General features: G+C 56.9%; 1 protein-coding gene across 1 annotated transcript; it reads left to right on the top strand.

Annotated features, from left to right (window-relative positions):
* Positions 1 to 1,549: 1,549 nt before the first annotated feature.
* P2RX3 (purinergic receptor P2X 3) lies at positions 1,550 to 25,969 on the top strand. The gene is made up of 12 exons (XM_045858364.1): positions 1,550 to 1,851; positions 8,709 to 8,844; positions 9,276 to 9,347; positions 9,607 to 9,670; positions 10,237 to 10,330; positions 10,645 to 10,722; positions 11,212 to 11,353; positions 11,905 to 12,041; positions 24,292 to 24,385; positions 24,653 to 24,718; positions 25,319 to 25,396; positions 25,817 to 25,969. Exons 1-12 carry the CDS (start codon positions 1,733 to 1,735, stop codon positions 25,928 to 25,930), a joined length of 1,194 nt encoding a protein of 397 aa, XP_045714320.1. The 5' UTR covers positions 1,550 to 1,732; the 3' UTR covers positions 25,931 to 25,969.
* Positions 25,970 to 27,661: the final 1,692 nt, after the last annotated feature.

Below are 27,661 nucleotides of genomic sequence, written 5' to 3' on the forward strand. Positions count from 1 at the left end.
ACACTTTAGTGAAGGGCTAAGTTCTGAAGAGATGCAACAGTGGTTCCCGTGGAAAGGAAAGCAGTCCGTGGGACAAGAAGAAAAATACCTAAAAGAGCTGTGAAGAGAAACGACCCTTCCCACTGGTTGCGAAGAGAATGCGGGTGTTGGTGTCGTCGTGACTGCCCTGCTCTACCCTATTACATGGGACTGGATCCTGTTGGAAACGAGTTCACTGTCTGCAGCCAACAGCCTCACGCCTCTAACCACAATGTATGGATCGCCTGGAAGAGGCTGACGAAACGTGGTGTCAAGTTCAAGTGCTGGTGTCAGATTCACCTTGGAGCCAGAACTGATTTGAAACCACAGTCAGCATTGAATTGCCAAACCCATGCCCCCACCCCCCCCCCACCCCCACCCCCACCCCACCCCACCACCACATCCCGTATAGTCCCAGGATGCATCTTGCAAAATCAAAGGAGGCCAGACCTGGAAGACATGTTGGAATTTGTCTACTGCAACCTCCTTTTGCAGGTGGGAAAACTGAGACCCGGGGAGGAGTTGCCCAGGGTCTCAGTGAGTTGGCAGTAAAGCCGGAAGCTAGAACCCAAACCTCCTTACCCAAGTCCAGTTCTCTTTTGTCTTAAGCACAGTGACTCTACATCCAGAATGGTTGACAGTAGGTCTGTATGAAGACCTGGGGACAGAATATTTAAACTCCAGATTTCTCTGACAATCTGACTTACAACAGTTACACCAGCCTGCTGACCCCGTCACGGGATGAGAGACAGTGGGCACCCACTGTTGCTCCGAACTGCTGGCTTTGACCTCCTGATGGCCTTTGCAGCACTAGCGAGATCTGTTCAGCTGGATTCAGTAAATACAAATGGCGCTCCAACAGAGCTCTAGGATTTGAGGAAACTAGTGAGCAAGCTAGAAATAGTACCAGCCTTTCAGGAGCATACAGTATCTTACAAACGATTCAGATAAGCAAACTGACATGAAAACAAAAACACAACCAAAAAAAAAAAGACCCCAACAACACAAAACAATGTAATAATGCTATGCTACAGGTAGAGCTTCAGTTAGAACCTCTGCCAACTTGAGTTAGAAATATGAACTGTGACTCCTTACTCGCCCCCTCCCAGGAGACCAAGAGGACTGTTCGAGGTCCCTCCCCTCTCCCATTCTATTGGAGGCAACTTGGGAAGGGCGCGGATGGCTGCAGAACCGAGTGGCTTTAGAAAGACAAAAGTGAAGGTGGTACTCGGAGCTGACCGGCTATTAGGAGGCGGAGGGGTGGGGCATTGCGAGGGGCTTTTAGGAGTGCTTAAAGCAGCTGGTGAGCTGGATGAAGATGCAGCATAAGGGAACAGAACAGAAACAGTAGGCAGAGTGCAGATAAAACATGAGTCCCAGAGGGCCCTCACCAGCTGGATCCCAAGCAATCAGGAGCCTGGGATTGGAGACCCCACCCCTGCCGTGACATCACAGGGGAGTGGGGTGGAGACGAACAAAAAGGGGTCCCCCGCCCTGGCCCTGGACTCTTGGCAGCCCAGAGTGTCAAGAACAGGGAGAGCCTGGGCACTGGGCTAGGGTTGCCTGACTTAAAGAAACAGGCTCCCCATTCCATAAGCCCCTCTAAGCGGCTCCCTCCAGGACTCCTTGATCCCCCGTCTCCCTCCCTGAGGGCCTCTCCCCTCCTGAGGCCACCCTTGGGTCCCTCTGAGCAGCCCCTGAGCACTCTTTCGGCATGAACTGCATGTCGGATTTCTTCACCTATGAGACCACCAAGTCTGTGGTTGTGAAGAGCTGGACCATTGGGATCATCAACCGGGCAGTTCAGCTGCTGATCATCTCCTACTTTGTGGGGTGAGTCTGTGGCCCTTCAGGTCTCAGGAGTGGGGGGCTGCCCGACATCCTGATTCCCTTTCCCCACCCCCCCATTTTGCTGTCCAGCTTCCTAGGCTTCTCTCTTGGGGAAACAGTCTCTTTGGTGGAATCCTGTCCCAAGGACCGGCCTGCGCCGCTCCCATCAGCGATCCGGCCCCAGGAGGAGTTCTCTCACCCAGGAAATCCTCCATAGTTAGAGAGTGGCCTCTAGGCACACACCCCGAGGGCAGTCCTTGCCCCCGCAGTACCCTCCACCAGGACAAGTCCCAGGGTAGCATCTCCCTTCTCCCTCTCTCATCTGCACCCCAACCAGAGTCGGCAGACCTCCAAACACACATCTTTCCATTGCCCTCAGCCGACTCTTTGGGGTCTCAAAAAGACAAGGAGGGCAGAAGGGGACAGAAGGCACTGAAACAACAGAGGTGGTGACAGGTTGATTGTAGAGTTGGAAGGAGAGCAGCTGGGGGGGGGGAGGGAGGGAGAGAACTGGAGCCGATTGAGAACAGGAGATCCCCTCCTGGCATGGGGGTGGGAGAGAATGGGAAGGGGGAGAAGCCCTTGCTCTGGGAGGGTTGACAAGACAGGGAGATGTTTTCCTTGGGAGGGAGGGAGAAACACAGGTACCAGAAACACTCAAGGGAAGGGCTGTTGAGGAGAAAAGTGGCTTTTTTGAACATGGGGTAGGGTTCCTCCTCACAAAGCCAGAAATACTCCCCATTGTCAGAAAGCCTAAATTCCCTACTTCTGCCTGACTTTGCACCACACAACCCATCCTGGGAGATGCGTAAGAGCCAGCGAGGTCCCAACTCCCCTCTTGGCCCCCAGCTCTTTAAGGCACCCCCAGCTCACACGCACAGATGCATACACAGACACACAGACATGCATACTCATGCACACAGATGTATATTCACACAGACACACCCACATGCCTATGCACACACATAGACACACACATGCACAAAGGGCCACCGAACACACATCAGACTGGGGAAGAAACACAGGTTATGTCCTCCTCCTGGCCCCTCGCACACACTGGTGGGCACCAGGAGACACGGGCCGAGCAGGGTTCTGCTTCCTGGTGTGCGGGTCTCTGGTTCACACCGTTCTCTAAGACAATGGGTCTGTGTGTATCAGCACACCACTGACAGCCCTCGTGAGTTAATTCAAGCGAATCGCAGGAGGCATCCTGTGCGGGCTGGAGCTGGGAAGGGCGGGGAGCTCCTTGCCTGAAGGTCACAGCAGGGCGTGAAGGTGTGCGTGGAAAGGTGTGCCGACATGGACAACGGAGCTGGGGCTGGCGTGCTTGGTGCGGGCCAGCAGGCTTTGGTCGTGTGGATGTTGCAGACACGCTGTACGTCCAGGGCTGCTCGTGGGGACTTTACAGGAGGGACTCAAGCTTTGGGGTAGGATTGAATGGCCTTGAAGTTCCCTTCCAAGTTTGAGGTTTTGTGAGATGTTTGCAAATGTCTTGTGTCTGCATCCCTGGAGCCTGGCTCAAAGTTGGTTTCTGAAAGTTCAAGTTCACGTGCATGTGTGATGCTGACTGTTTATACATAGCCTCAAGATGGTATGTCGGTCCAGGCGAATGCCAAAAGCTGCCTCAGCACATTCTCGGCCTGGCCCAGCTCTGCTGGCTCCAGGCAGGAGATGGATGGAGGGTGGGCAGAGACGGCTGGCTCCCCGCCCCCAGACCAACCTGCTCGGCACTGAACTGCCCTTGTCTGCCCCTCATCGCAATCCCGTCTGATGCCTCGACCCTGACCCTCGGTGCTGCTGGGGCCTGGCTCGTCGGAGCCCGCACGAGATGGCGTCTGGGCATCCAGCGCCATCCATCTTCCAGCCTGACAGCTCCCCCTGGAGCAGCTCCTTCCATCTGCATCAGTGCGCTCCGCAGTGCAGCCCCCCGGCCTGAGCCCCATCTCTGTGCGCATGGGCCCATGCGCCATGAGGACTTCCTGAATCCATTGTCCTCAATTTAGCAAAAAAGTGAGCGAGCGGCTCTTCACGCCGGGCACTGAGCCCCGAGGGTAGAACGGTGGGCAGGAGCAGACAGTGCAAGAGAGGGACGTCAGTCAAACAGTCTCCGCAAACGAACCTAAAATTTCAATGGGGGCTCAGGGTTCAAAGAGGCACACAGCGCTCTAAGAGCCGCAGTGTGGAGGTATTTGACCTGGGCAGGAACTAGGGAGGGTTTTCTGCAGATAGGGCATTTAAGATGAGAGCTGAAGGACGAGTAGGAGCAACCCAGGGAAGGGAGAGAGTTCAAGGCAGAGAAACGCAGCTCTGTCTGCGAAGGCAAAGGGCCTGGCCAAGGGGGAGAAGAAAAGAAGGCGCCTGTGGCTGGAGCAGCGGGAGCAAGGGGAGGGCGGTGTAAGATGGGGACAGGACCCCAGCTGGACGCCAGACCTCAGAAGAGGAATGGAGGGGAAGCCACTGAAACGTTTTAGTGTGTGTGTGTGTGTGTGTGTGTGAAAGAGAGAGAGATTGAGAGAGACAGGCAGACATGATGAGGCCTGAGTTGGGGAGACCCCTTTGGCTGATATGCCAGGGGATCGGAACAGGGAGGGATGCACGCAGGAAAATGTGTTAACAGGTGGGCAGTCCTGTGGAGAGAGGGTACCGTGCCTTGTGCTCAATAGAATCTGGGAGGACTTTCAATGCTGTGATGTTAACGCTTAGCTAGTACTCGGGTCTCTTCCACAGTAGGCCTCTCGGGTAGACCAGATGCCTTACCTGGGACTGTGTTATAGGAGCCAGCCATTTCTCCCACGCCCTCACGGTGGTACAGCACGCCGGCTCCTCTAGCCTCACCTGCCCGCCTGTGGTGGGCACCACTTCATCATTGGCCCCTCCGTGCACCTGGGCAGACTCGGGGAGAAACACAGGTTCTGTCCTGCCTTCTCAGGTGCACAGAGAGACCAGGACTCACCTGGTGTTCCTCCCAATGTCTTTCCTGGGCCCAGGTGGTAACGCAGTCTCCTCTGTGGGGTGGGACTTCCTAAGAGCCAGCCTCCTCTCTGGATCCTGTGAGGACCCGAGGAGGAAACAGAAGATCCTTGGGGCCTGAGTCCCCGGGACACTGGCAGGTGCATGGCCTTAGGCTGTTTTCTTCAAACTAGTGGAGAGGGCGATCCTGGCCCTTTGATGCTCTGTCCCCTGGCAGGACCCGTGGTGGGGGGTTGTGCCTCTGACCCCACCACAGCCCCGATCTCCCTGCCCTGTCCCCCCACCCCGTGCCCCCGAAGGCCCTACCCACACACTCACCATGAGCACAAACAGTTAGAATGGGGAGCTGCTCTGGTTTAAAGGAAAGGGCTGGAATTCAACCGTCTTGGCCCCTCGGCCCCTCCTCTCAGCCCAGGGTAGTGCCCTGAGGCACCTTGTGGGCACAGTGGGCGGCAGTGTGGTGGGAAGACCTGCCGGAACCCCATCGTACAGGTTTAGAGAGAGGAGTGGCTTTCGTTCTTGTCTCCCCGCTCCCCCCACTGCAGCCCCATGACGGGGAGACTGTGGGTCACGGAGCACCTGGCTGCAAGCCTCACTGTGACACCAGCCAGCTGGTGGCAGGGCCTGCACGTCTCTAGGTCTCAGTCGCTGTATCTGGAAAGTGGGTTTAGGAACGCCGCTCCCAGGGGGTTGTGGTGAGGTGGGGTCACATGCTGGTGCCTTTCCTGAGTCAGGTGACTCAGTAACAGATGGTAGCGATCATCACTGCATCGGTTCCCCCTCAGGCCTCCCCCTGTCCCTCTGCCCAGCTCACGCCTTCCTAAGAGACCCCCGTCCCCCCAGCACACACAACGCACCACCTCACACCCACTCCCCGGCCTCCTCCCTGACTCCCCGGGTGGGGGGGGGGGTGGACAGGCGGGTGCTGGGACACTGCTCTGGCCTCCTTCCTGCACACCCCACCTGCCAAGGAGCTGCCACCCGCCTTCCGCTCTATAAATAATAAACCAGGAACATGAGAAAAAATAAGTCAGAGCAGCAGAGTCAATGCCAAGAACTGAAGGCGCAGTCCTGCCCCTTCGCCTCAGCCCTGGCCTCTGGAGATGGACGCGGCCCCTCCGCTCTGGAAACGAAGCATCCCCTCCCATCCAGCTGCCCTGACGGCGTCCTCCAGCCCCACGGGGCCACTAAATTCTTTCACTGGTTACTTAACTCAGAGAGAGAATCCTGACGTGGCCTCTCCTCCCCACCGGGCACGAGAAGGAGCCCTGAAGAAAGGGGAAAAGGAGGCGGAGGGGAGAAGTTGGTTCATTGCTCCTCCAAGCCCTCGGCCCTCCCTTCAGAGATGCCCCTAGGCTCGGAGGTGCTTTCCCTGGTGATGGGCAGGGACCAGCTAGACACAGATCCAGTGCAGGGCGCCAGGCCCTGCCCTGGGATACAGGGGGAGGCCCTGCAGTGAGGAAGCAAGCTGTGAGCAGTCCGCCTGGGTGGGCGGCAGGGCGGCACACCGCTCTGCGCCTCGGTTTCTCTATCTGTGGCACGGCGGTAATAACGAAGCTGTGTCACTGGGCTGTGGTGAAGACTCCGTGAATCCTTCACGCATACAGCTCCCGGCGTGCTGTGTTGGCTGGATGATAATACTCATCTGAGCTCTGCTTCTCGTCAGCAGAGGCTCCTGGACTTTAAAGACAGGGGGGTTGGCAGGGGGTTGGGGGGAGGGACAGCTCAGGAAACCATGTCGCCAGGTCCGTGCTCAGAGCTGTCTCCATCCTGCGGCCAGGCACACTGCGGCTCTGGAGGGTGGGCTGTGGCGATGGCCGTGACGTCCACTCAGGTGAGCGTTCAGGGCTGACAACACCCCTCTCAGCTGGGAGCAGAGCTGGCGGGAGACCTCCCTGCCTCCGCCCCACAGGGCCCCAGGCCATGAGTGAAGAATGCTCATTTAGGCAGCTTTCGGCATCAGGGATGCTCCCTTCTCTTCGGCTGGGACATGAGATAGTGGGTGAGATTTCTATGTGAGCCACACTTGCTTACAAGACCCCCTGCTTCCCTTCCAAAAGGAAAAAAAAAAAAAGAAGGAAAGAAAAGCGCCAAAGAAGTACATACAGCTCACGGCTGCTCCGACTTCTACAGAGGTGTGGTGTTCGTAAGAGCATTTTACAAGCCTGTGAATCACTCTTAATGGGGCATAAATCAGGAGGTGGCCTGCTGCAAGGCTGAGACAATAAAACAGGTGACAGGTTGGGGCCGTCTGCCCGCACGGGCCGGGACTCCACCCGTCCTGTCCCGCAGGAGAGCACGCAGCAGTCAGGCAGGAGGGAGGCCCTGGTGTGGGGTGACTGAGCCCTCTCACCGGAGCCTGAACAAGTAGCCACTGGCAAGTGTCAGCCTGCATCCAAATGAACACGATGGGCAGGTGTCCAGCCCTCCGGTGCCTGGCCCCCAGCATGGTCCAGGAGCTGCTCCCCGCAGCACCTTCCAGCATCAGGGGGCCCCCTAAAGTCATCCTGTCCCACCTGCCCCTGGAAGGTGGGCATCAGGCTTCTTGAGACCTCCCAGGCCTGTGGCACTCACCACCACCCACAGCCCACACAAGCTCCTGAGCTTGAAGTCCCTACCCGCTCCTTGTAAAGTCCGCCAGCCCACGTTTTGCCCTCAGCGGCGTCCCAGCCTCCAGCGTTGTCTTCTTTGCCCTACACTGTCTCCAGTTCCTTCCTCCCATCTTCATCTGATGGGGTTCTCCTACCTTGTACCACCCTGGTCAGCATGCAGAAAATGGCCCCAACCCAGAGTTCCCAAAAGCACACGCTGCCGAATTCCACGAGACATCACCAGTGTTTCTGCAAAACTGAGAGTGTGCAGCATTTCCCAAGTATATTTCATGAGGCTCTCTCATCTGCACAATGGGCACAGTGTCCGCCTCCGCCCCCGCCTCCGGGTGTGCTGTCCGGGAAAATGAGACCGCGTTGCCTGCCGGAAGCACGGTAGTGAGGCCACGTGGCCGGAGCCTAGAGGGCTGTGATGGGCAATTTCTAATGGGCAGGCGGGCACCTCACAGAAATGCAGAGGGAAGAGCTGCCTGCAGTCCCTTCTTGCTGCTGGGGAAGGCTGCAGAGTCTGAGGAGACAGGTGGTGTTGGGAGAAGGGAAGGGTTCCTCGTGGCTGGGAGCCGCAGGAAGAAACTAGTACAGGTAAATGTCCACCAGGTGGCAGCACAACCCAAGAAATAAGATTAGAGGCTCCTCCCTCCCAACCCAACACCATCTACCTGCCAGGTAAAGGCTCAGCTGCGGCCCCTCCCTTCCTCCTCCATCCTTTTCACCCAATGTTTGCACAGGTGGACACTCTGCCAGGTGCCCAGTTCCCAAGCATCATCTTTGACTTGTTTAGTGAACACCAACCATGTGCAGGCATTTAGGACACCGCCATGACTCAAGGCCTGGGATGCAGAGTGAGACCTAGGATCCTCTGTCCCTTCTTTCTCGGGATTCCCGCCAGCGCCAGCGAGGCGGCCCCGGCAGCAGCAGCAGCAGTGATGATGCGTTCTCAGCGGGGTGACAGCGTCCTCAAAGGGTTAACACTGGCTCCTGAAGAATAAAAATATCTCACTTTTTTGTGTCAATCACGAATACTCATGCAATGCATAAACTGGTGTGTGTAGTATTAAAATTTCATGGCAGGGGACAATTAGGGGGAAAGAAGTCTAAAAATATTCCTTAAACAAGTAGTGGGGGGAAAGATGGAGACCGCAGTCTCAGCCAAAGCAGGGCTCACTGTGAAGTCCCACACCCTCAGCATGGGCCTCCCCGCAGGAACTCGACCCCTCCCACCCTCTGTCTGAGGGGCCGACGCCCTTCTCTCTTGCTCTCCATCTCCACTCCCCTGCCCAGGTGGGTTTTCTTGCATGAGAAGGCGTACCAGGTGCGGGACACAGCCATTGAGTCCTCCGTGGTAACCAAGGTGAAGGGCTTTGGACGCTACGCCAACAGAGTCATGGACGTGCCTGATTATGTGACCCCACCCCAGGTAGGGCCCCCCTACGCCAGGTCGCTGTGTAGATAGATGCCCAGACCCTGGGCAGGCTGGGGGAGTGGATGCCAATGGGATTCCCACACCAGATTCCATGGCCTCAGTGATCCACAGCTTCCCTTCCCTAGCTGCTGGGGGGTAGGGGGGTGGCCTGCCCTCCCCCCGCCCCCCCCCCAGTGCTGCAGGAGGCATCCTTTCTCATTCTGCCACAGCTTGTCCTGCAATCAAGGACTCAGAGGGAGCAAGAGGGGCCGGGTGGGTAGTTGGAAGGGCCTGGTTTGGATCTCACGTCTGCCCTTGATTAGCCTTGTGACCTTGGCCAAATCTCTTACCCACAGCCTCAGTTTCCTCATTTGTAGAATGGGGGTAAAGTAGTCCTCACCTCACAAATGGGCGCTGTCACTTTTTTCTCTACATTCATCTTCAAGGGCACTTCTGTCTTTGTCATCATCACCAAGATGATTGTTACTGAAAACCAGATGCAAGGATTCTGCCCAGAGGTGAGGGAGGAGAGGGAGGGGAGGGAGGGGAGGGAGGCTGGGTGAAGCAGGTCAAGGGGAAAACGTTGGAGAGGGAGTGGTGGCAGGGAGGGGCGTGGGTGTAAGCAGAGGTTCAAGGTGCTGCCGCCTCGGAGCTGTGTCCCGGGACCACCCTCCACCGTCCAGAGTCCACCGGCTGTGGGGAGGCAGTGGGTGCCCAGGGGCTCACCCAGGGCCGGCCCAGGGTCCTTCACCCACCTGTGGACCTGTCTCCCCACAGAGCGAGGACAAGTACCGCTGTGAGTCCGACAGCCAGTGCAAGCCTGAGCACTTCCCAGGTGGGGGTGAGTGAAGTTTCTTCCCCACCCTCTTACAACCCCAAAGTGGTATTGGGACCCCCAGTGCAGGGATGGGGATGACAGACAAACATGCTTTTTGGTGGCAAGTGACATCTAGGAGGTACTGTGGGAGGCAGGGGTGGGAGAGAGCTTGGTTCCGAATGGCTTCCTAGAGGCAGTGTCGGTTGAGATGGGCCCTGAAAGGTGGGTAGGATTTGGCAGGACAGAGGGGCTTTAAAAGGGACATTCTATGCGAGAGGAACAGAGGCAGCAAAGGCTCTGAGGTGAGAAAGAGCATGCTGTGACTGGGGGACATGGGGACCCAGTAAGAGGAAGACTGTCACGTCCTTTGGCTTGGCCTGGGGCCGGGGAGGAAGGAGAGAGCTCTGCAGGGATCACATGACACCTGCTGGCCTCCCTTGCCCCGTCTGTCCTTTCCCTCCACTTGCAAGATTCCTCTACCTGTGTATGCTTGGGGGCATCTCTCACGAGGAGGGGCGGGGTGGGGGAAGGACCCGGCAAAGGGCCAGAGGAGCACACAGCACTGTCCCCCCACCCCCACCCCCTCGCAGGGATCCTCACCGGCCGCTGCGTGAATTACAGCTCCGAGGTCCGGACCTGCGAGATCCAGGGCTGGTGCCCCACCGAGGTGGACACCGTGGAAATGTGAGGGCCTGACCAGCTGGGAACAGAGACCCCGACCCAGCTCTCCCCCACCACTGCGCGGGGCTCCACATCCCTGAGCTGCCGGGGATTCGTTGGCACCCTCCCCCCACCCCACAGCGTCCACCTGGGGCAGGAGCACCCTCAGGAGAGCACCTTCCCCAGCTCATCTCACCCGCCACCGCCCTGGCCCTCTGACCCTCAGACCCTGAGAGGCCACCGCCACGTGCCCTTTGGGACCTGTCCACCAGCAAGGGTGGCCTCTGAGGTGAAAGCTCCCCTGTCCCTTTTCCTCTCCCTTCCGTTCTCACCCACAGGCCTGTCATGATGGAAGCCGAGAACTTCACTATTTTCATCAAGAACAGCATCCGGTTCCCCCTCTTCAACTTTGAGAAGTGAGCTCCCCAAAGCCAGGAGGCAGTGCACCCCACTCACTCTGCCCCTCGTGTTCAGGGGACAGGAGGTGCCCGTTCACAGCGGTCTCCCCACCTCCTCCCCGCCTTCGCTGCGTCTCCCCAGGGCTCCTGTTCCCGATCTCCCAGCCAGCCCTGACCACCAAGTATTCGGTGGACCCTGGGGCCAGTTTCTCCACCAGCCCCCACCCCCGGGAGCCCCAGCCTGAGAGCTGGGGGACACTCCACAGGAACACTCATGCCGCAGAGATGGGGGGGAGGGTGGCAGGAGTTACAAGAGTGATGCAGGGACAGAGGTGAGGGCGATGGTGGGCGTCCAAGAGCTCAGGTCTCAGGCGCCCTGTCCCCGCCCCAAACGTGGGGCCCCTGAGACTCAGGAAGGCTGGAGAAAACCTGGTGGGGGTCTGCCTCCGCCTTAACCCTGGGCCCCGCTTCTCTGCTTCCTTCCTCCCTCCACCCCCTGCCCCCCAGGGGAAACATGCTTCCCAATTTGACCGCGGCCGACATGAAGACCTGCCACTTCCACCCTGAAAAAGCCCCCTTCTGCCCCATCTTGCGTGTGGGGGATGTGGTCAAGTTTGCGGGGCAGGATTTTGCCAAACTGGCCAGCACGGTGAGGACCTAGCCCCTCTTCCAGGAGCTTGGGGGGAGGGGCCCTTCAGCGGGCCGTGGGGGCGCTGGGGGAGCGAGCGGCCGGGAGACAGCGCCACCTGCTGGGGGCATCCCAGGCCGGCCCCTGGCTTGGCTCCCGAACCCTTCCCACCCGCCCGCCGGTCCTGAGTGGCCTCTCTTCCCTCGCCGCCGTGTCCCCCAAGCCCCGTCCCCGTCCCCGCCTTCACCTTTCACCAGCAGATAGAGAGGCCTTGGCGCTGTGGACCTGTGGCCACTTTCTCCCGTGTGGCAGGGAAGGGACTGCAGATACCGTAAGCGGGACTTAGAGACTCGAGGGTTCTCACCCTGAGCTGCTACGGTACCTCTGTACTAAGCGACATCTGAGACAAGTCACTTGTCTCTCTCCCGACCTGCGTCCTCTACCAAGAAAATGTAAAGAAATCACGCGTCCCCTTGTCACGGCCCCCACCCCGCCCCGCCCCGCCCCGCCCCCGGACGAGGACAGGGGTTTGGAGGGCTGGGGGCGCGCTCAGACCCGGCCCCTTTCTCCAGGGCGGAGTCCTGGGCATCAAGATCGGCTGGGAGTGCGACCTGGACAGGGCCTGGGAGCACTGCATCCCCAGATACTCCTTCACCCGCCTGGACAGCGTTTCCCAGAAGAGCAGCGTCTCCCCGGGCTACAACTTCAGGTAATGCTGGGAACCGGGGAAGGAGGCAAGGGTCGTTCTAGAGAACCGCTCCCGAAGCCACGGTGTGTACTGGGGAGAAAAGGCCCCAGGCGCCCCCATCAGGGGTCTGCTCAAACTCAGGAGGGACTCTCCCACGACAGCCTCTGGGAGGACTGGCCGTCCTGTGAGAGGAGGGTTCCCGCCGCCGCAGGGAGGGACCCTGCCAAGGGTCCACGCTCCCGAGGGCAGTGAGGCCAGACGGCCACGCTGGCCGGAAACGTTGGGCTCTGGGACTCTGAGCCCATCCTTCGCTCCGTCCGCAAGGCTGTGATGTGCCTGAGTCCCTCCCGGGCAGCCCCATTCCTCCTTCCGTGCCTGCAGTTCCTAAGGGTTCTCATGCCCAAGAGCAAGGGCAATGGCTGGTATCATGTTGCAAGATGGAAGTGTATTTCTGTCCAGAACCGGGGAAATGTCACTGGAGTCACCAACCATGACAATGGTCATTAGTTCTTCAGTGCCTTTCCAAACCGTTGCATAACTCAACCAGTCTTTAATAGCGTCTAATTGATATTCCCAATGGCCTTGAGACACAGGGGAGCCCCCACACCCTCTCCCCTTTGAACAAAAGGAAAGAGAAGAACACGGCTTGAGCTCCTGGGAACCAGCTGAAAGCCCTTGAGCAGGCCCTTGACCTTCTCGCCTCCTCACTTCCCCATCCATGGAAGGGCGGGCGGAGGTGTCATTATGCCCTTGAGGGTCCTATCCGCCAATGTCTGAAAAGCTTTAGCGCTCTGTGCTGTTTTTCCCTTAATTTTTGAAGATCCTGACGTTTCTGGCAGAGCCCTAAGGACACCATGTTATATACTAAACAGGCTAATTGGCTAAACAGACAGTGATCAGAAAGAAAAAAAATCCCATATAAGAACATATTTCAGTTATATGTTTAAAGAATTGTTCGTTAATTTTTTTTGTTATAGTGGTATTTTCCAACAAAGTGACATGCATAAGCAAAAAAAAAAATTATTTTGCCTTTTTCAAACCTTTCTTTGTAACTTGAAAAAGTAATTATCCACCCCATTAAGCTTTATGTTTAATCGTTTAAAAATATGCATGTATAAGCTCAGGAAAAAAGAATTTTTTAAAAATTGAAAGTGCTTTCATAATCAACTCCAAACTTTAAAAAATCATAGGAAACAACACATATTTTAAAGTAGTTTAAAAATACTGTCTGGCTCCCTGGCAGAAATTGGTATATTTATTCAGTCGGGTACATCACACTGAAATCAATACAAAGGATTTTGTATGGTGGCTTAAAATAGTAACATATTAATAAAATTCTCATGATCTAAAAGGCAACTTTTCATCTTCATAACTTCTCTCTGGCCATTGGGAATTCTTCAACCCTCCAAATCACTTACTTGGCAGGAAAGCTTGTGAAACTGTAACTATTAGGGAGACCCCGACTAGCGGTGTAATACAGTTTGAGAACAATGACTTTCATTTAAAGAATTAGTTTGGAGTTCTTCATCTCCAATTCGGAGTGCTGCGGCGCACGCATGCGCACCTGGCCTGCGCACCGCCGCACGTGAGGCGGGCCTGGTCCTGAGTACGCTTGTGTTCAGGGAGACAGATCCGAGGGGCTCTAAGGGTCCTGCGAGCACCCTTCCCCGGGGGGCCTAGGGAAACCGTCTGAGAAGGGTGGGCCCCACCTAACTGATCCCTCGCCAAAGACCTCCGAAATAGGAGCGGGCAAAGCTGCCCAGTCTGATCCTTGCTTGTGGTTTCAAAGACTTCCCAGAGGAACAGCACTGGCGAGCAGAGGGCTCTGCCCGGGCTCCCTGAACTCCCTCCCCGGATGCCCGGCCACCCACCCACCTGCATGCTGCCTTCAAGCGACTGACACCACACAGGCACTCAAGGCGAAGCTAAGGGCCTATGTGAGCCACCTTTCTGAATCCTGGGGTGAGAGGAAAAGGGCCACGGCCAAGGTCAGTGTGGACCACAGGGCGGAGCAGGTGATGGGTGCAACATATGCTGCTCCTGAGTGTCCCGCTCGGCTCCCTGTTAGAAGGCACAACCCTGGGCGCCCCGTGTGCTCGGTGTCTTCCGTGCTTGGGTTCATTTTTCTCCACCCGCAGCCCCCCACCCTGCGAGGGAGGTGCTACCATCCCCCCACTTCACATGGGAGAAAACTGAGGCTCGAAGACTTAAGTAGGTTTTGCAAGGTCGCAGAGCCCGTGAGCGTGGGAGCCGGGATGCAGACGTGTTTGTTGGGACGGTCTCTACCCCGGCCAGGAAGGCTGGGGACGTTGGCCCTTGTTAATCCCCAGGTGAACGTGTCTATCTATGTGCTTGGGACTGTGGTCTCCAACGAAGAGTCTGAGGTCCAGGGAGGCTAACCAGCTAGCAGCTGTTGGAGGCCCCGTGCAGAGCCTTTGTCTCCCCAAAAAACTCACTGGCCTCTCCAGCACAGGCCAGGATCCCCCAGCATCCCACTGTTCGCTGCCTCTTACTCTGGAGGGAGTGGAATCATTCAGCCCAGATCCAGTCCTGCTTTAATATGCAAACTCAGACATCCAGAGGCGGCTAGAGATTCGCATTTCCATCACTAATTACTTCTGCAGCCCCTTTCCACCGCCCCCCCACACACCATTTTTCCAGGCTCTGTGCCTGCAGAATCAGAGATTTAGAGAATCTATAGTCGTTGAAGATCCCTTGGAGACACCCAGACGGAGGGGTCATTCTACAAATGAGGAATCAGGAACTTCAAAGGGGCAGTGGTGTGCATCCTAGAGCAGCCTTAGAGGTCGTTTGCTCCCAACCCCCACATCCATCTCCCCGCAACGCAGCCCTAGACACGGGCCCCTGCGTAAGGTGGCCTGTCACCGGGTGGCCTCCAGTGATTGCAAAGATGACCTTGTACGGAGCCCGAACGTGTCTCCCTCCACCGCCCACCCAAGGTACCTGGCGCTGTCCACCTGAACTAATCTTTGTGTGACCCGCAGGTTTCTGTCTGTCCCTGCCTACCTAAAATCTGGTGGAAAGATCTTATTTTACCTCCAGGTCTATGCTGCATGGATAAAGACTTCAGGGGGCTGCTTTAACTCATTTTTTTTCCTTCTTCAAATGTGGTATTTTTATGAAGCCTCTTTCCAAGTACCTTAAGAGTGTGCAGTCGGTGCGTTTGTCTGCATGAGTGATGGACAGAGTGCAGACTTCCTAAAAATAAGAACTGGCACGAGTCGCCAGGTCAGCGGTGCGCCGGTGAAGGCAGACAGGGTTCCTGCGTCTCGGGTGGACCCTCCCTTCACCAGAGCAGGCTTTTAACCAGAGCACTGTGCTCCCCAGGGCTGGGAGCAGACGCTGTCGTGAGTGTGGAGTGTGAGTTTGCGAGTGAGGGTGTGTGTCTGTGGATGAGTGTGAGTTTGCGAGTGAGGGTGTGTGTCTGTGGGTGAGTGCGAGTTTGCAAGTGAGGGTGTGTGTCTGTGGGTGAGTGCAAGTTTGCAGGTGAATGTGTAAGTGTGGGTATGTGTCCGTGAGTGACTGTGTATGTCCACTGTGGGAGCCGGAGGGTGCGTGTGTGTGTGTGTGTGTGTGTGCGCGTGAGAGGGTCAGTGAATAGACGTGGTGTGTGTGAGTGTATCGGCAGAGAGGGCACAAAGACAGATTAAAAATACTGTATCAGTCAGGGTCCCAACAAGAAACAGATGGCACATGCAAATTGGGTAATTTGAGGAGAGTTTAAGAAAGGGACTGTTTCTGAAGCGTGGGCAGGGTGTAGGGATACCAAAAGAATCGTGCAGTGCCTGGGGCTAGTAACTGGACACTGGTGGCTGCCCCGGTCTGAAGGAGCGAAGGCAGGTGGCAGTTACTGGAACCCAGAGACAGGGCTAGGACAGGTGGGCCCCATCAGCAGCCAGAAGCCAGGCTCCGGCTGAGACCACCCAGGGCAGGGTGAGGAAGGACATGGGAGCATTGGTGTCCAGTACCAGCCCTAACAACTTTCATTCGTGAAATCACAGACTTTCATTAACTTCTGGAAGTCGCTAATTCTGCTACACACTCCCGAAACTCCCCACCCCGGACAAAAGCATGTGCCATTGATTGCTCCAGAAAAATGCACGTAGTCATAGCCAGGAGCAATGCTGCAGGCAATTTCTTTTTTAAAGGATACTTTATTTCTACAAACAAGATATAAATACCTCCTCAGAGTAATAACTCCAAGAAAAATGGACAGATGCAGGGTAACTACACGCGGAAACTGCCTTCATCCCTGTCTGCCCCCTTTCAGGAAATTAACACCCCGGACACTGTGGTCAGTATCCTTCTCTGCATTTGTATTTATGTGTCATAAAATTTCCAGACTTTGAAGACCTTTTAAAGCCTAGCCCCGGATCTCAGATTAAGAGCCCCTAGAGCCCTTTCACGCCTATTTTGACAGGATTGACGGCTCACTGCCGACCACACCCTCAGCCCCCAGTGGACTGAGAAAGATTTTGAGACTTGCCCAAAGCTGCACAGCCTGATTAAGAGGAACATCAGGACTCCCACCTAGGGACCTGAGCTGTAGCCATGGCTTCTAGCAAACCTCCCGCCACCACATTTCTTGCAAAAAAAAAATATATATGTAATATGTATATAATATACATATGTATACATATACATTACATATATAATATACATTATATTATATATAATATACATAGGCATAATATACATAGGCATAATATATATATGCAGTTCTAGGAGAGAAACCCAGTAGTAACTCCTGGAATGATGAGAGAGAAGCAAAATGGTGCTCTTAGCAATGTCTGATTCTTGTTACTCCTGAGAGCGCCTGAGACAGCTCCGCTCCTAAAAGGCAATGCGGTTTTGGATTTCCTCCTTCGGTGTCTGGGACAGAAAACACTGTTCAGCTGCTAAATGTTCCTCGTGCTGGAGGTGTTTGTGGTGAGCGCTCCGCGTTGGAAATGTACCCACAGCAGCTTTCTCGAAGCTCTGAGATTTGGCAGCCGAGCTGCTTCCATGCGGAAATGTGCAGATCAGCGCGATCTCAGGCCAATTGACAGAGAGGGATTCGGAGTGCGCCCTTGGCTTTAACCACCCCTTCCGCAATCTGGGTTTCTCTCCCTCCAGGAGCCACATAGGACGGCCTTAAAAGCAGCCGTCTCCATCCTCACCGCAGAAGCACTCGAAGGCCCGCTTTTGTGGGGCCTGTTTGCTTGAATTCTGCGTGGTGGGAGAGGCAGTGAGAACCACCCCAGATTTATGCAGCCCCTTACAATTTGTATGGCGGCTGCATCCTCCCAACCACCAACAGGCCGGGTAGGAAATATCAACAAACACTCACCGAGCACTTACCAGCGAGCCAGGGACTTAGCAAGGGTTCTTTGTGGGCTATCTGTCTCATCGAGTGAAGAGAGGATGTTAGAGCAGAAAGTGAAAGCTCAGAGGCTTCCTGTACCTGCCCAAGGCCACCCAGCAAATACTGCCGGAGCCACAACCCTAACCCTGGCCCGCTGCTCCGGAGCCTGTGCTCACAACCACAGTATCCTAACAGGACAGTGCGGTTCCCCGCATTGTACAGATGAGGAAGCTGAGGCCAAAAAGCTTACCTCCTGCAGGAGACAGCTAGTAACCTGGCTCTCAAGTACATCTTCTAACTCTCCTCCCACCTGTCTTCCTCTGCCTCGTTAAAGATACATTAATAGTCATATGTTTTTTGTGTTTTTTTTTTAAAGGATTGAGAACAAACCATTTTTGAAATGCCTGTCTTTGAGGTTGACTAGATTCCTAGAATATAACTAATCAATGTGGCTTGGGGCCCTTCTCTAACAGGAGGAGTCCCAGCTTGTTCAGGGACGCTGCCCACCCCCCATGCAAGGAGCCTGCCAGCCGATGTTTTCCCATCGGTATAAAGTCAACTGTAAGAGTACATGTCGGCTAGCAGGATGATTTCCCACCAGGCAGAAAGCTTTGCTGAGAACACCACCTCCTTCCCTTGGAAACCCAAATTCCAGGCCCAAGTTTTCCCTCGCAAGTCCAACCCGAACCCCTCGCGCGCGTTGCTGTTTTCCCTGCTGCTGTAACAGTTGCGTGTCTCTGCTTGAGGAAGGAATTTCCACCACTCTCTGGGATCGTTTCTAAACAGATGTCTGAGAGCTTCCAAGGGATTTGTGCATCGTGATAAAAACCCTTCTCCATTCAGCAAGTGTTTAGGGCTGCCACCTGCTGCAAATGTCAGCTCAGCGTGGGGAAGCATTTGTAATGGTGGGAGCTACCCAAAGCTGAAAGTGGGCCACTCCTGCAGGTAGTGAGTTCCCTGTCACTGGAGGTAATCAGGCAGTGGCGGGAAACCTCTTGCGGCTAATGTGATGAGGGCGGGGAGGATCTCTTCCAATACAGAGGTGCACAAGACCAGTTCCTATGATCGAAGATGTTTTAACCTACTACAAATGATAAACCTGAACCCATTTGGTATATGTTTATACCAAAATATATATATATATATATTGTGTGCCGGGACAAACCAAGAATAACTCAGGTGACGCAGACATAAAGCAGTGAGGGCCAGGGCTGTGGGTCAGAGAACCCATGGGCTGCGGTTTAGACCTTAACACAAGTCCTCAATGTGATTTTGAGCAAGTCCTGTCCCTCCCACGGGCCTCAGTTTCCTCCTGGGTAAAACTGGCTGCTGCAGGGTGATAATCCCTGAGACCCCCACAGACTGCAGACGTCTGAGTCAATGCAAGAAGTTTTCCGCGGAAGGGCTTCAGAAAGGCAGGCTGCTGGGCGGGGACTGGTATTTATGGAGGAGACTACCGCACTGTTCGTGGCTTCAACGCTGCTGCCCTGTGGAGGCACGTCTGACGAGCGATTTGTCATGCTGATTGACGTTTGTACTTACTCATGCTTTTATCTGTTGCTGCTCTGGCAGCACGCATGCACCCCTGCACCCTCACTCCCCCGCACTCGAACATGTGTCTGCACGTCAGGCCTGAGATTCATTCTGTGCGGTCCCGTGTCGGGGCGTCCGGCCAGGTGACGGACAGACGTCCCAGTGAGGGGCCCGGTGGGAAGCACTCCCGGCTGGGGCGAGTGAAGAAATGCTCACGCCTGGGAAGCTGGGTCTTCGGGGCATGACCACGTGGGACGCTCTCACCACCCCTCGTCCCACAGCCAGCGGGAGGAATGGGAGGCTGGCCCAGAGCTGGGTCCCTGACTGGAGAAGCAGCCAGAGTGACACCACCACAGGTACTAGGGGGAGGCAGGGAGCCGTGGGCAGAAGAAACACCCCACCATGTCTGTGCTGCTCTGGTCCCCACCCGGATCCTCCCATTGACCAAACCCCCCAGAGGCCAGGGGGCCCAGCCTGCAGCGCAGTGGAGAGTTCAAATGTCTGGGCTCAGATGGCCCTCCCAACCCTGGCAGCCCCACCACCCCCAGGGTCCTCCCTCTCCCACCCTTCCCCCTGCTCGGGGCCTGCCAGTGTCGGGCTCTGCTGCCCCCTCTGGTGGTTCTGGCAGGATTGCAGTTGCACCTGCTCAGGTGTTTCCACAGGCACCTGCTTCACAAGTTCCCTGCCCCCCCCCCCCCCCCCAGGCCAAAAGGATGCTCCTTTTCGGCTCCTCTGCAGGGAAGCAGCAGCGGGTGGGCAGAGGCCTGGGCTCCAGGGGGCCCAGTTCAGATCCCAGCTGCGCCTCCTCCAGCCCGTGGCGTCTGACGGTGTTGCCTGAGGACCGCTGGACAGCACACTCAAAGCTCTGTGTCCGGCACTGCGCTCAGCCTTCTGGTCCAGCCGCACACCGAGTGTGTCCACTCAGCAGTTACGGCCATCACCCCCCTCTCAGGTTTGAGGAGACCGAGATGCCGAGAGGTGAAGTAATTCGCCCCAGGTTCCGTAAAGGAATTCAAGCGGCAAAACCAGGACTGAAGCCCAGAACTGGCTCATTTCAAAGTCCTAAGCCGCCAGCTCCCCCACGGAGTTGCTGGAGGGCCCAAGCGACACAGTGGGTGCGGAAGCCTGTAGCGCGGCGCTTAGCAGGTGTAAGGGCTCCACATACGACTGTCCCTGCTTTTTTTCCCGCTTCCCCTCCACAAGGCTGGACCCCCATGTGGGGGCCAATAGCACCCACTTTCCCATGCAGCCAGCTGCCAGATCCAGATGTTTTCTGTTTGGGAGAGAAACAGCTGTTGTTGCCACTGTAGACTAGCTCCGCCTGGAGAACGGGGTGCATTTGGAGGAGCCAGAGTCAGAGGGAGGACACCCGGAGGCCAACGCTGCTAAACTCAGTCTGGGAGACGTCAGGAGGAATCTCTGAAAACTCAGTTGTTCCTCCGGCAAGCATTCACTGCGCGGGGCCCCAGGGCAAAGAGAGACAGTGGGCGCTGGCTCGCAGTCAGAAGTCCAGATTACCAGCCGTGGTCTGCTGTGGCGGGGGACTGTCCGGGAGACCCGGGCCCTGGCAGCAGCAACAGAAAAGGTAGCCCAGAGGGACCTCACAGCTTGAGTGCTAGGAAACACCCTTCTCCCCCTGCCCCCGGAGAAAAGGAAAACTGAAATCTGGGTTTGTAGTGTTCGCCGATTTCTGTGGTGTAAACGCTCCACCGTGGACAGTTTCAGACTGCAGGTGTGAAGTCATTGCACATGGAACTGGGGGGAGACGCACATGAGTGGGCTCTGCCTGCCGGGCCGGGGCCGAGCAGATGCTGCCACTTCCATAAGTGTCCATCCTCCCAGGACCAGGGTGCAGGGCGCTCTCTCCACTTCCTCAGAAATGCCCCCCCTTCCCTGAGTGGACTGGGGGCCCCTCAGCCAGGAAAGCCGCCCCCACCGCTGGCTTCCTTCCTCTTAACTCTCCACCCTCCAAGCCTTGGCTTCAGTGCTACTTCACAGGAAGGCTTCTTTGGCCTGCCAGCCTAGGCTAAATGTCTTCCTTGGCTGTGCTCTTAGAACGGTGCGCCTCTCCTTCCCAGCCCTGACATCCAACTGTAGCTACTTACGGGATGGCGTGATGAGTATTCCTCTCCCTCCCATGAGAGCAGAGCTCGCGGGGTATTGGCAGGCGCCTAGCCCAGTGCCTGGCAGACAGTAGCCACACTCTAAATATTTGTTAAATCTGGAAAGAACGAGAAGTCCCTGAGCGGGGCCCAGATGGATGAATAGGAGTTTGCAAGGTGGAAACGGGGGGTGGGCAGGGGGGACAGCATGGGCAAAGGCCTCCCAGAGCCTAGGTCTGGGAAGTGTGTGCGGTTACAGGAAAGCAGCCCATGTGGCTGGCGCGTGAAGGGGGCCAGGGCAGTGGGGGCGTTCTGCAAACCAGGCCAGGAGCGGGGGTTGGGCCAGGTTGAGAGGGGCCTCCTAGTGCAAGGCAAGGTGTGGAATGGCGATGCCATTGTTATCAGCCCCATTGCCCAACTGAGAAAACCAAAGCTGGAGAGGTGGGAATCGGAGCATTTGAGAGCATTCCAGCCAGGCAGGTGTAGCTCAGCCTTTCCCCTCTCCAGATGAGCAGGTCGGAGGTCCTTCTCCTGACACTTCATGACTCTCCCCACTCCTGTTCTTCTCCCAGCCAATGACTGCAGGTGGCGAGACCCACCCTGCAAATGCTAGAGAACTGGAAGACATGAGCCGGGACCCAGCAGAAATCAGGCAACAGAAATCAGGCAACATAAAGAACCATCTGAAATGCTGGCTAAGAGTCTGGGCTGTCACACTGCACTGCCTGAGGTTAACTCCCAGCTTTGCTCACTTGACTGCTGGTTTTGTGACCTTAACGAGTTGCTTAACCTCTCTGACCCTGATGGCTCATCTGTACATAAGGGTACCGAGCTCCTCGAGGTGGCTGTGAGTGTTGAGTGAGTCTCCACGTGGGAAGCCCTTAGCACAGTGTGGGCACATAGTAGGCACTCAGCATAAGTTGTCTGTTGTCACTGCTGATACTCTCACCTCCAGGGGACAGGGGGTATGATGGGTAAGGAAAATGTAGGCATCATTAGTTCACTTTATCTTGATCTTCTGACAAGAAAGAGCAGAGACACGCTTCAAGCACTTTACTATACCTTGCTGTAATTACTGCGTCTGGACATTCTCTCATCTGGTCCTCCTCACGCTCACCTCTTAATTGAGGTAAAAAGCTCAGAGGGGTTGAGTGACTTGCATGGGGTCAAAAGCTAGTTAAATACAGACGGAGGACCACACTTAGATCTTCTAGAACTTTCTCAGAGAGCTTATTCCCAGGAGTGCAGCATCATTGGAATTCTCTCTCTCTGTCTCTCATCTTGAACGACTCTCCAATTTTAATTCGTTCTTTAACTCAGGCTTCCTGCCTATAAAATTGCAGGAGTTTGTAACGGCCAATATTGCTAACTGCTGTAACGAACAACCCCCACCTCGGTGGCTGACACACAGGTTGGCTCCTTGTTCCTGGCGCAGCGCCCTGCCCTGCGGGTCAGTGGGGGCGGGGCGCTCCACGCAGCCTTCAGGGGTCTGGGCTTCTGCCGCCTGTGGACTGTGGACTCGGTCGCCCCTTTGGCCCTGAGCTCTCCCCTGGCCCTCGAGCAGCTGGCCATGAGGAAAGGGAGGATGAGGAAGGTGCACTGTTCTGACACCCCTCAGCCCAGAGTTTGCAGACCCCACGTCCCTTCACATTCCACGGGCGAGAACCAGTCACGGGGTCCCAGCTAGACGCAAGGGGTCTGGGTGCCCAGAGGGAAGATAACCCAGACCTGATGGTCACCGAGCCGCATCCTGTGACCCCTCCGACCACCCTGGAGTGCCGAAGTCAGGGCTTCTGGGTCCTGGTGCCTGCAGCTCGTCCCCTCCCTCCCCCACTGCTCAGGGTTCCTTCTCCCTCCCCGTCAGACAGAGAGCCAGGCCCTGCCAAGCCTCCTCCGAGGGTGGGCGGTGGGTGAGATAATGATCTTATCATGCTTGTTGCCTCTTGGAAGGCAGGTGCTGGAGAACAACCAAGTCCGCTCTGGTTTTTCTCCCTGTTCCCTTCACATTCCTCCTCGAGATAAATTTAGCCAGCCCTCTCTCCGAAAGGCAGCGCCCAGGATGCCGACTTTCTGTTCTCCTGGTCAACGTCAGGGCATTTCTCATGGCCGCGGCCCGTGGCCAGGAATGGCAGGCTTCAGGGACACAGTCCAGCCTCTGCCCTGCGACTCGCCCTCCCACCCCTGCCCAGTGCCCACGGGCACCCATTGCCACTTCTCAGGCAAGGGAGACTCTTCCCTCCAGGCCTGGGTTCTGCAGCGGTGGGAGACAGAGCACAGAACGCGGAAGGACTCTGGGGTCTGGCCCCAGGCTTCCTGTGTGCTGAGTGGCCCTGGACAGGGTTAAGAGCAGGGGCTTTGGAGCCATCAGTGTGGATCAGAATCCCAGCTCGGGCCAGTTACTTCCCATCTGCCCCTTCACCTACAAACCAGGTCACCAGCGTCTTCTCCCTGGGACTCACTGAGCTGCTCCTGCGCAGGCAGCGAGAGATTTGCATGTTTGGGGTGCTCTGTCCGAGGTGGCGTGGAGACCGAGGCCCTCCACACTCAGCCTCAGGCCAACCTGAGAGCCACGGGGAGGACTTCCTGGAGGCGTCCGGTTCCAGGTGCTGCTTTTGCAAATTCCTTTACAACCTCCTTGGAGAATCTGGTTCTTGGACCTTCTTGTCTTTCTAGCAATGCTTCCTTTCTCGGGTCCAACCTCCTCTCCTGCTGAATTTAGGCCATTTTGCCTTGGCCCCTGACGCCCTCTGCTGCCGCGCCCAGGCGATAACTGACCATATTCAGGAAGATGGCTTTCAGCACCTCTTCTCCAAGCCTTTGCTCCTTAGCATTAGGTGGTTGCTAAGTGGCAGAGCCGGGCTTGGAACCCAGGGGGGCTGGAAAGCCTGTGGAGAGGGGAGCGCCTGCAGGGAGCCCGGCCCTGGGATGCCCAAACACATAGAACTGAAGAAACGTGAACTGGCTCAAACTTTCATGCACATCAGAATTATTGAGGGAAATTATTTCAAAGGCTGAGTCCTGGGCCCCACTCACAGGGATGCTGTTCCATGGGGTCAACGTGGGGCCCAGGAATCTGCCTTTCAACAAGCCCCCAAGGTGATGCCTGTGCGGGGGACTGGCTGAACATACAGGGAGGACCATGGCAGGTGTCCCACCAAGCCATCTGTGAGGGTTGCGGGGTGCGTGCCGGTCACAGACTCCAGAGGACCCTCTGCTCCAGAGGTGCAGGCGGGAGCCCACCGTGGGAGCCAGCTTTGCCTCTGACCTCCAGGTTTGCCAAGTACTACAAGATGGAGAACGGCAGCGAATACCGCACGCTCCTGAAGGCTTTCGGCATCCGCTTCGACGTGCTGGTGTACGGGAACGTGAGTCCTGGCGCCGGGCAGCGGGGTGGGAGGGAGGAAACCCAGACCAACTTTGGACCCACAGGAGGCTGCTCCAGGGGACAGGGTCCAGCCACCAACTGGCCATGAGACCATCAGCTGGTCACACCTCCAGTCTCCGTACCATGAAAGGGTGGGGCCTGCTGCTCCTCGTTCTCTCTGGCTGGGAGTCCAAGCTCTGGCCTCTGGCCTCACCCCTGCCCTCCTGCTGGACTCTCTGTCCACTCGCCTTGGTCTTTGTACACACAGGCTGGCAAGTTCAACATCATCCCCACCATCATCAGCTCCGTGGCAGCCTTCACCTCTGTGGGAGTGGTGAGTTCAGCCCCTCCAGGCTGTGCCAGGAGGCCAGTCAGCGTGGGGCCCCAGCTGGCAGGGGCGGGCGGGGAACGGACGCAGCTGAGCCTGGGTGGTGTCCCAGGTAAACTGAAGTGGTGATCCACCTGAGCCCTGCTTCAGCCTAGAATGAAAAGCCCAGCCTCTTGCCAGGTCCTTACTCTCCTCCACCGCCTGGCTCCCAGGTGGACCCTTACCAGAACATCTCCAGTCACCGAGAGCTCACTGCCTCTGCAGCAGCCTGCCCCCTGCAGGAGGCTTCACGTACTACAAGGTTCCTGATCCTGCCATGAGGGTGGGGGAGGAGATGTGAGGAGCTCCCAGGGACTTCGACCCCCTCAGGCCCTCTGCTTCTTCCCCCAAGTCCCCTCCCTGCATTTCGCTCTGGGGTGACCCCAGACACTGAGGAGGTGGGTCACGGAGACACTCCACAAAGCCCCTGGACATCTTTCTAAGAGGAAACCGCAGGCAGGCATTCCAGGAGGACTGTCCCCTCCCCCGACCTGCCCTGGGCCCCAGGCCAGTCCTGCCCACTGTTCCCGCAGCTCAGGGCCTGCCCTGCCTCTTCTCCTTCTCCAGGGGACTGTCCTCTGTGACATCATCCTGCTCAACTTCCTCAAGGGCGCAGACCAGTACAAAGCCAAGAAGTTTGAGGAGGTGAGCGGGGACCCGAGAGAGGCAGTGGGACAGGGCAGGGGGGCGTGCTGGACCCCAGGACGCTCAGTGGCTCACCTTCCGGGGCTTCTGAAGGGAAACTCATTGGGTCTCAGCGCACATTGGGGTCCAGACAAGAGGGAGTTTGGCCCAGAGTGGGCTCTGTAAGGACCGTGAGGGCTCTGTGCGTCACTGCCATCACTGTCCCCATCCACACATCCTCACTCCTTTTCTGGGCAGGACCAGTCCTGCTATGGCATGGCTCTGGTTTCTGTTTGCCCTTGAGGTGCAGGGATGGCGTCTTGGGGACAGACAGGCTTGTGAAGCTCCCCTAAAGGCCAGGCTGTGAGCCCCATGCTGAGTCTGCCCAGGGGAGTTCCCACCCACAGGCGGAGCAGAACCATGCCAGCCTCCCTCCTGCAGGTGAATGAGACGACGCTGAAGGTCACTGCCTCGGCCAACCCCGTGTACCCCAGCGATCAGACCACGGAGGAGAAGCAGTCCACAGACTCGGGGGCCTACTCCATTGGCCACTAGGGCCTCAGCCCAGGGCCCCCCACTCACCACGGGGCTCCAGGCCCCCCAACAGGAGGCCCCACCAGGCAAGGGGGGATGGGAGAGAGGGGGGCTCTCATTTCTGCAGCTCAGCTCAGGAGGCCACATCCCAGACGGGGTCTGGACCTCCCGGTGCCCCTGCTGAGACCTCAATCTCACGTTCACCCCTTGCCTCGCCCCTCCCTGCTTCCCAGGACCCCACTGGGCAGCAGCACCTGAGTCTTCCCCCTTCTGAAGAGTAGACACAGTAATAGTAATACCAAGTGGCCGCAAGGGCCTACCAAGTGCCAGGCACTTCACACACGTTATCTCATTTAATCCTTAGAATACTCCTATGAGGTAGATATTAGGTTCCCTGTTTTGAACAGAAACTGAAACTCAGAGAGACTGAGTCAGTGGCCCAAAACCACACAGCCAAGCTTCAAGAGAGCTGGGATTTGAACCCAGGTCCGTCTAACTCCATTGCTCACACCCCACAAGAGAAGGGTGAACTCCCAGGGGTGTCTGCCCTGCTGCTTCAGCCTCCTCCACTCTGACCATGATTCGGTTCAGTGTGATAAAGAGTAAGCCCCACGCTGGCCCCAGGAACTGGGGCCCCATTTCAGGGGAGACCAGTGGGACAGTAGGGTGGGATCTCTTTCTCTGACTCGGTGGCAGGGGGTGGGGGGCACACCAGAAGGGAGCAGGAGGCGAGACTGCCAGTGGGCATCCCTAACCTCACCCCAGAGCTGCCTCCCCAGACCAGGGCACGGCATCCTTGCCCTGTCTGTGGGACCCACCCACACCCACACACGGCTGGGCCCTGTCCCTGAAGGAGACGGACTCCGCCATCCAGGGCAGGATGTGACTCCCAGACCAGAGGCCCTGGGCTTGGAGGCCAGTTGTCCTCCTTATAATACTGGTGGCAAGGCCCCAGTGAGCCCCAGTGCCCGTGAGCTGGGCAGCTGGCCAGCCGGGCTGTCCCCATGGGGTCCTATTAAGGCAGTCAGTCTCCTAACATCAGAAACTAAAGAGCGTTAGAAACCATCTTGTGTGACTGTCCTGATTACACATGAGGAAGCCGAGGCCAGAGAGGGACAATGACCATCTCACGGTCAGTGTCCTGGCGCCCAGGGGAGGGGACAGGACGGGAGGCTGGAAGGGCCGTGAGGACACGTCATGTCCTCCCCTGCCTCCATTTCCCACTTCCTAGGGGAGAGCTAGGTTCCCTGAAGCCTGAAGCATAGAAAACTCGGGGCAATTTTCATATAAAATTAGGTGTTAGAAGGGGCTCGTGCGAGTGAGGAGCCCTGAATATGTTCCACTAGCTTCCTGGGGAATCCGCCTCTGGAAAGGCTGGAGGGTGGACATGACCACGAGGTCTTCGCAGAAACACTCTGATTGGTGGGTGGGGGTGCTGCTTTGGGAGTGGTTTGGGAGGGTCAAGCTGGGGGCACTGGCAAAGGCCCCATACTGCCTGGTGGGGGGAAGGGGTAAGATCCCACCACATGAGCCCATTCCCCCGCCCCCACCCCTACCTCAGCCCCAGCCCCAGCCTCAGGATGGTGGGATAACACCTCCCCAGGGGCAGCCACGTCTGGAGATGTGGTCAGCAGAGACATCGGTACGGGCGGCACTGTGTTCCCCACCCCAGACCCACAGGCATCCCCAGTGTGCCCAGCTCTCAGGAGGCTGGGCTGAGGCCGGGCACACAGGGATGTGCTCTGAGGGGGA

The sequence above is a fragment of the Phyllostomus hastatus genome, unplaced genomic scaffold (genome assembly GCF_019186645.2).
Source record: "Phyllostomus hastatus isolate PE091 unplaced genomic scaffold, TTU_PhHast_1.1 phas_scaffold_177, whole genome shotgun sequence".
NCBI lineage: Eukaryota > Metazoa > Chordata > Mammalia > Chiroptera > Phyllostomidae > Phyllostomus > Phyllostomus hastatus.

Coding starts and splice junctions, on each gene's coding strand:
- P2RX3 (XM_045858364.1), top strand. CDS start 1,733: ATGAACTGCATGTCGGATTTCTTCACCTATGAGACCACCAAGTCTGTG. Junction 9,348..9,606: donor TGCAAGGATTCTGCCCAGAG/GTGAGGGAGGAG, acceptor GTCTCCCCACAG/AGCGAGGACAAGTACCGCTG. Junction 10,331..10,644: donor GAGGTGGACACCGTGGAAAT/GTGAGGGCCTGA, acceptor TCTCACCCACAG/GCCTGTCATGATGGAAGCCG.